This window comes from Tupaia chinensis, unplaced genomic scaffold (assembly GCF_000334495.1).
Source record: "Tupaia chinensis unplaced genomic scaffold, TupChi_1.0 Scaffold140371_1, whole genome shotgun sequence".
In the NCBI taxonomy this organism is placed as follows: Eukaryota; Metazoa; Chordata; class Mammalia; order Scandentia; family Tupaiidae; genus Tupaia; species Tupaia belangeri.
In genome coordinates this window covers 45811-54001 of record NW_006200248.1, presented here as the reverse complement: position 1 = coordinate 54001, position 8191 = coordinate 45811, and the positions used below count along the sequence as shown (strand labels likewise).

Sequence of the window (8191 nt, the reverse complement as noted above, 5' to 3'; positions counted from 1 at the left end):
GGGTTCCTTGGCTCAAGAGCTGTGCACAGAATTGAGTTCATACTCCCAATCATTTGTTCAAGCGGTGAGTCTAGGTTACCAGGCTGCAGTGCACTCCTCTGACCACCAGGGGTCTCTGCGACGCCCGCGCATCCCTGCACCGCGGACAGCTCCGCATCTTGCTCTTCTGAAGCGCGCGTGCGTGCGGGGGGCGTGGCCAAGGCAGACGCCGGGCAGCGAAACCGCCGCCCACCGGAGTCTAGTCCCACGTTCCTCACAGGCTCGGTCGGTGCTGGCGCCTAACGACTTCCCAGTCCTTGGAGCTCCCCCGACTACCGACTTCCTCCTGTTCGGCCGGCCCCGCTTCCCCACCTCACCACTGCCAGGGCGTCCGCTCCCTGCCCGGCTACGTCGGGCCTTCCTCTGCCAAGGGGGCTCTTCCCCGGTCCCCCTCTGCCAAAGGGCCTCTTCCCCGGCCCCGGCCCCGGCCCCGTCCCTCCTCTGCCAAGGGGCCTCTTCCCCAGCCTTGGCCTCCTCTTGTTCGGGCCGGCCCCGCTTCCCAACCTCACCACTGCCAGGGTGTCCGCTCCCTGCCCGGCTACGTCGAGCCTTCCTCTGCCAAGGGGCCTCTTCCCTGGCCCGGCCCCAGGGCCCTGCAGGCGCTGCAGAGCTCGGGAGTGACTTTTCGCAAGATGCTACCTCACTTCCCCGAGGAGCTGAGCCTGGCTTTCGCCTATGGCTCCGGGGTGTACCGCCAGGCGGGGCTCAATTCAAACCAGAAGGTGAACCCGGCCTCGGAGACCGCACCCTCCGGGGCAGCTCCGCAGTCAGGCCACGCCGGGACTCTGCCTGTTGACCCGAGTGCCCCGTGGCTTTGATCCCTTCGGAGCCTTAGAGCAGCTCTTCCACCCAGCAAACTCCACGTGACAACTAGCAGAGCACGAACCGCAGGAAGTGCTCTTCCTATCACGACCGCGTGAGCTGATGTCCAAGGATAGGAGTCCCCTTCGGACTAGAGCAGGAGACGCCCTGAGGCGGAGGGAAAAGCAGAGGTGAGATGGAAGAAAAGAAATAGTCATCGGGTTGTCCTTTGGGGTGTTCAGCCTTGGCTGAATATTGGGATTTTCGGGGGAGCTTTAAAAAACTAGCCATGTCTGGGTTTCACCCATGGAGATGCTGATTCTGTAATAAGGTCACGGCTTCCAGGACTTTATGAACTTCCCAGGTGATGCTACTGCACAGCCGAGGTTGAGTTGCTAGCTGCAAGAGGAAATAGAGAATGATCCTCTGGCTTCTGGCTGCAGGGCCAGGGCAGGTGCAGTGAAGATAATTAGCAGCAGAAGTGAGTGAGTGGCGGGTGTATTTATCCACGCTCAGCACATGTAAGGGCAGTGTCTGCTGGGGGCAGAAGTTGGCCTTCTTTGGTGTTGGCTGAGCCCAACAGCATTAAGGAGAGGCATGGCTTTCCTTGTGATTTGCAGAATTTCCCGTGCAGACTGCAGTAGGGCCTGGATGTGATCAAGTCTGTTAAAGATTGACTGTTCACTTCCTGTTGAGGCCAACTTGCCTTTTACTTGGATTTCCTGCTTCCCACCCATACTGGTATTTAATATTTTCCCTTAAATTAGTAACCCGTGAGAAATTGCAGGTGGTGGGTGTATATATATATATATATATACCCACACACACACACACACACACACACACACACATACAATGCAGGTTATTATAAGTCAGTTATTTGTTTTAATAAACAGTTACATAATTTCTAAAAAAAAAACAAACATGCTTTTCCATGTTTCCCAAATTTTTTTTAAAGGTTACTTTCTTTTGTTCATGAGATAGAGTGAAAGACAAGGACCCTCAACAAGGTCTCAGGAGCAACCCCTGATCTTCTGTGTAAAGATCCAACAAAGGGACCAGCCGTTAGCGTAATGGCTCTGTCACTGGACTCCCATGTAGTCAACTGTGGTTCGAGTCCTGGACCCAGTAGCTTAAACTCACGCCAGGTGCATGTGCGTGCATGCCCAAGATCCCGAGAGGAGAATGGAGGAGAAGGGATTGTGGCGTGGCCATCCCCCCTGGGGGGTGATTTCTCACTTTCTGTATCTCTATCTCTCTCTGTCTGAAGAGCGCATGCACCCTATGGCAAAAACCTCCAAAAAAAAAAAAAAAAGACCCAGCAAAGAACTGAAACCCGCTCTTCTGTATGACTTCCAACCTTGCAGAGTGTACGGTCCACCTCCGCAGCTGGGCCTGTGTCTCTCAAATCCCAAGTGTCAGCAGGAGTTTCACAAGGCTTTTGCCCCCTAATACAGCCTTGTCATTTTTCCATGAAGTTTTTTGTCCTCCCCCCATCTCCAGAGAGATTTTGGCTCTAGGGCCCATGCTCTTGCCAGAGAGATAGAAAGTGATAAATCAGCCCCCAGGGTGGGGTGACCATGCCACAATCCCTTCTCGTCCGTTCTCTCAGGATTTTGGACAAGCACGCACAAGCGCCTGGTATGAGTGAAGGTTTTTCTTTTTTCTTTTCTTTTCTTTCTTTTTTTTTTTGAGAGGTTTTAGCTATAGGGCACGTGTGCTTGCCAGGAACACGGAGAGAGAGAGACAGAAAGGGAGAAATCACCCCCCGGGGGGATGGCCATGCCGCAATCCCTTCTCCTCCATTCTCCTCTCGGGATCTTGGGCACGCACGCACACGCGCCCGGTGTGAGTTTAAGCCACCAGGTCCGGGACGCGAACCACAGTTGATTACGTGGGAGTCCAGCGACATAGCCATTATGCTAACTGTTGGTCCCATCAAGGTTTTTCTTTGAGCATATCTGGCTTCCCACCAAGAAGAAAAAAAAATCCTTCTCTTTTCTTTACTCTAATTCACTACATCTCAATGGCAGTCTTGTATTCTGATACCTAAATCTCAACTTGGTCCCTACCCCCAGTCCTTAGGGTACAGTAGCTGTTCATTTCTCACCTGGAATCCTGCAGTGGCTTCCTGTCTGGTTCCCCCACCCTTAGCCTCTTCTTCCTCCAACCAGTTCTGCCGGAGCATTCTGTAGCATGGCTAACGGCACCCCTCTCGGGTCTCATCTTCCACCACATAGAGGGGTTCTATTCCAGCTGTCGAACTGCAGTTCCCAGAGCAGGTCTGGATCGCATATCCATGGGAGCAGTTTCCTCTTAACGTGACTCCCTGCCCTTCCCCAGTTCCCTAGTGCTTCCACCATGCCTGTTTAAAGCTCACGTTCTTTGAGATTCACATTTTTCACGGCTAGGGACTCCCATTCGGAGCGAGGTCAGTAGATTGGGCACTCCTCTATCAGGTCAATTTAGTGCTACTGTGTCTGTTCTCTTCTGCAGTGAACCCTGAGCTCTTCTACCTACGACCTGCCAGGGCTCATGGAAAATTAATGAGTGGTGAATGAGTGAGAGTAACTCACTTTCACGGAAGGTTTTAGAGATTTTCCATATAGTGTTAATTAGATCTGGAAGGGAAGTGGAGCACGGTTAGCTGAAAGGCAGGTTGTACAGTGGTTGGCTCACAGAGCTGGGACCTGCTCTCCTTAGGCCTGCCACTAGCTAGCTGCATGTCCTTGGGCAAAGAGCTTCCCCCATGCCTTGGTTTCCTTTCCTATAAAATTGGGACTGTTGCAGGATTGTTTTGAGAATGCAGTGATGTGTTATATATGAGGAATCTTTAAAAGTTTGTGGAGGGCCAGCAGGTGGCATGGCTTAAAACACTGAACTCCCACATGATTGACTGTGATTCAAGTCCTGCACCTGGCAGCTTGCTTTATCTCTTCACTCTCTCTCTCACACACATGTGCCCTATAGCAAAATTTAAAATCATAATAATAAATAAAATTAAATCTCTGAAAAAATAGTTTGTGGAAAATGCATAGTATAGAAAACCTATACATCGATTTGAAGGGTATTTTTTTTGGCACCAAGATAAACTATTTAATTCCATTTTTTCTTTTACAAACTGTTGGAGGTCCTCTTGCATATTATGTCCCAAGTATTGAGTCCTGAGAACACAGATAATGTTGAGTGTTTGCTGTTACTATTCATATCGATAAAGTGCAGAGAAGCTCCAGAGAATTGCGTAAGTTTCTGATGACACCTCTAGGTCTTCTGACTGCTAGTCATAGTGGCCTAGTATTCCGGCCTTTTCACTCTCTGCTTCCTTTTTTTAAAAAGAATTATATATTTAATGTTTTATTTATTCATTCATTTAATTTGACCAGAGAGAAATACAGAGAGAGAAAGAAAGTGAGAAAGCAAGTCATCAGGTTCGGGATTTGAACCGTGGTCAGGCATGTGGGAGTGTCCAGCGACTTAACCACCACACCACCTTCTGGTCCCCTCTGCTTCCTTTCTAAGAGTTAATCCTGAAGCCCTTCTCTTTTCCTCACCTCACAGAATGCCATTCTGGACATTATGTTTACAGTAGAGGACCCCGTTATGTGGCATTCAAAGAACCTGAAGAAAAACTGGAGCCACTACGCTTTCCTGAAAAGTCTGGGGCCCAGGATCATCACATCCATCCAGAATAACTATGGTGCTGGAGTTTACTACAACCCGCTGATCACGTGTGATGATCGGGTAAGTGACTTCAGCCCTTTGTCTTTATTAATTTATTTTTTTTAGGTTTTTGCCTTAGGGTGCCTGCACTCACTGAAGACTGAGAGACAGACAGACACAGGGAAAGTGAGAAATCACCCCTGAGGGACTGGCCATGCACCACGGCCGACCATGTGGCCGACCATGTGGGAGTCCAGCGATATAACCGCTATGCCATCTGCTGGTCTCAACTTCAGGCCTTTGTCTTAGTGTAAGTGGTGGTTCACTTTTATTATTGGAATACCAGCTAAACAGATATGTTCTTGCAGTCAGGAAAAGTTCACATTCTTACGAGAGGTCTTGAACCCCCGAACATCAGAAACTGGGGTCCTAATCTCCCCTCCTCTGTTATTACCGTGTGGGGCAATGTGACTGACTGTTTTTCCTCGTGCCAGCTCGTGGGTGGAATGTGACAGAGGGGTGTTGGAGAGCAGGGGAGCAGGTAAGATCCACGGATTCCCACAGATGGCTTGTCTGACCACACCCCAATCTCTAGGAAGGCTGCTAAGAGCTAAGCAGGCCCCCAGCCTGCAGAGACCAGTGAGGTCTAAATCAGATGCCTCTGGTGATGAGCTGGACTAGGAAAGACATCTGGTTTCCACCTGCCATACCAGCTCTACTGCTGGTTGCTTAAAGCAGCTTGACTTTGACATGTGTATGAATCATGTGGGGACTTGTCGAAAAGCAGGCTCTTTGCCGGACTCCTACTCAGTCAACCATGGTTTGAGTTCTGGACCCAGTGGCTTAAAATTCAAGCCAGGTGTGTACGTGCCCAAAATCCCGAGAGGAGAAGGGATTGTGGCATGGCCATTCCCCCTGGGGGTGATTTCTCACCTGTCTCTCTCTGCCTGTCCAGTGAGTACAAGTACCCTGTAGCAAAAGTCTCTCTAAAAATAAAATGAAGAGTAGGCTCTCACTCAGTTGGTCTGGGATGGAACCTGAAATTCTGTTTTGTTTGTTTGTTTGTTTGTTTTTTTTACAAACTTCGAGCTGATGCTGATGCCAGTGGTCAAAGGACCCCACTCCAAATGGCAGGAGATTGTGTGCTCACTTGAGAAGGGCTTGAAGATCCATCTAAACTTGGCTGGGCAGTGAGTGGTGGGATTGACTGGGGATGTCTGAATATACTCTTCAGGCCATGTAAAGTCATCCCCTGGTATTCGTGGGAGATTGGTTACAGCACCTCTGCAGATACGGAAATCTACAGATGTTCAGGTCCCTTATCCAGAAGGCATAGCATTTGCGTGTGGCCCGTGCACATCCTCCCTGTGCTTTAAGTCATCTCTGGACTGCTTGCTATACCTAATACAATGTTAGTGCTATGTAAATGTTATTAGGCTGTATCGTCTGGAGGATAATAATACAGATGTACATCTGTGCATGTCGAGTGAGGATACAACCATCAGAGGCCTACCTACAAAGTACAGGCCAGCAACAGCATGGCGTTTTGTCTGTGGTTGGTTGAATGTGCATGTGCAGAACTCATGGGTTGACGGTATTTGCTTTCCTAGTGAAGGTCCAATCCTGCTCCACCTGCATTGTGTAGATGAGGAAATTGGGTTCAGAAAGAGGAAATGGCTTCCTTAAGGCCACGCAGCTAGTCAGTGTCAGACCCTCTTTCCGGACCAGTGGTGTTCCCCCTGCTTTCCCGCTGTTACTTGCCTGCTGTGAGATGGGCTTTCTGCAGGAGGCAGCTAGGCTGGAGGGAAGGAGGTGGTTATCCAGCACAGCTTTCCACTTCCACTTTAGGAATGCGAGACACGTAGCTTTGTTCTGTCTCCATAATTAATATTATGCTGACACTACAACGGGACATTGGAACCCAGGAAATCGACATTCAGGGTTTATGCAGTGTTATCAACATGGACTTGATCATAATTACACATGTTTAGCCCTGATAAAAAGGTTTTATTTATGAATGTGTCTTCATAATTATAAAAGTTTTTGGAATAGTCAGTAGCAGAGGAGATAGTCACCATGTAAAGGATGTCACTGAATACTTTCTTTTTAATTGCCGGAGAGCATGTGCACTTGCCAGAGAAGCAGGGAGGGAGAAACCTCCCAAGGGGGCATGGTCACACCGCAGTTCTTTCTCTCCATCCCTGGGATGTGGGATATGCAAGCACACATTCTCCTGGTGTGTTTTTCAGGCGACCAGGGCTGGAATTCAAACTATGGTGGCCATGTGGGATCCATCTCCCGTAAACACTAGGCTACAGGGCCAGCTCAAAAGCTTTTATTTTTTCTTTTTTAGTTTTTGCTATAGGGTGCATGCCCTCACTGGAGAGAGACTGAGACAGAAAGAGAGAAATGGAAAGTGAACTCACCCCCTGGGGGGATGGTCACATTGCAATCCTTTTTCCTCCATTTTCCTCTTGGGATTTTTAGACATGCACACACTTGTGCCTGGTATTTTTTTTTAAATTATTTTCTTAAACTTTATTTACTTATTTATTTCTACTTGACCAGAGAAGGATAGAGCATGGGAGAGAAAGAGAAAGTGAGAAAGCAAGCCATCAGGTCCGGGATTCATGCCACAGTTGTCATTGGGGAGTCTAGTACCCTTAACCAGCACGTCACCTGCCAGCCCCTACCTGTTTTTCAAGCTGCTAGGTTTGGGACTTGAACCATGGAGTTGGCTATGTGGAATCTAGTCTCCTTAACCTTCAAGGTACCTGCTGGCTCACTGAAAACGCTAATGAAAAGGACTTTGGAAGATGAGAACAAAGGTCTGGGCCTGGTTTTGACCTTGCTACTTCCAGTACCACCTGGAGCAGGTCATTCATTCTCTCTGGGCCTCGGTTTGTTTCTCAAATGAAGAGCAACTAAACCATCCCTTCTCAAACTGTCAATGGGCAAAGTCCAGCTTTTCATTCTAATCCCTCGAGCACCAGTACTGATGGCGCCTAAGAGCCGTTCTGCCTTAGCTCGTATGGTCCTAAGTGAGAGTAGTGGTCCTCTCGCCTCACAGACCTGAGGGCGAGTCAGTCCTGGACAAACCTCTGAACAGTTCTGGTGGAAGTGTGTGTTTCACAAGGCAGGCATGCCTGAGTGGCTTTGGAAGTCAGAGCACTACTCTGGTAAAGAATTTGATTACTTGGGACCAGCAGATGGAATAATTAATCACTGGACTCCCACATAGTCAACCATGGTTTGAGTCCCAGACCTGGCGGCTTAAAACTCATGCGGGGTGCATGGGAGCGTGTGCCCAAGATCCTGAGTGGAGAATGGAGGAGAAGGGATTGCAATGTGGCCATTCCCCGGGGGATAGGGGTGTGGGAGGGATTTTTCATTTTCTGTCTCTCTGTCTCTTTCTGTCTCTTTGTTTCTCTCTGGTGAGCACACACACTCTATAGCAAAAATCTCTCTGAGAAAAAGAATTTGATTTCTTATATTTTGTACTTGTGTAAGTAAGTATTTGCTTTTTATCTTACTCATTTCTTTTCTTTTGTAGCTTATCAAATATGGGGTGATTAGCACTAGTGTCCTGATTGAAGATCTCCTCAACTGGAATACTTCATATGTCGCTGGTCAACTTCAAAAGCCCGTGAGTGAGTGTTTTTTGTTTGCTTGTTTTTACATTTTGCCAGTG

General features: G+C 48.6%; 1 protein-coding gene across 1 annotated transcript in view; it reads left to right on the top strand.

Moving 5' to 3' along the window:
- Positions 1-365: 365 nt before the first annotated feature.
- Positions 366-8191, top strand: part of LOC102475871 (phosphatidate cytidylyltransferase, mitochondrial) — a gene marked incomplete at its 5' end in the record, with an annotated part of 42666 nt that continues 34840 nt past the window's right edge. Inside the window, 3 exons of the mRNA XM_014593373.2 lie at positions 366-761; positions 4399-4581; positions 8054-8146. Of these exons, the coding sequence (XP_014448859.1) occupies positions 366-761; positions 4399-4581; positions 8054-8146 (672 nt within the window). The remainder of the gene's footprint in view (positions 762-4398; positions 4582-8053; positions 8147-8191) is intronic.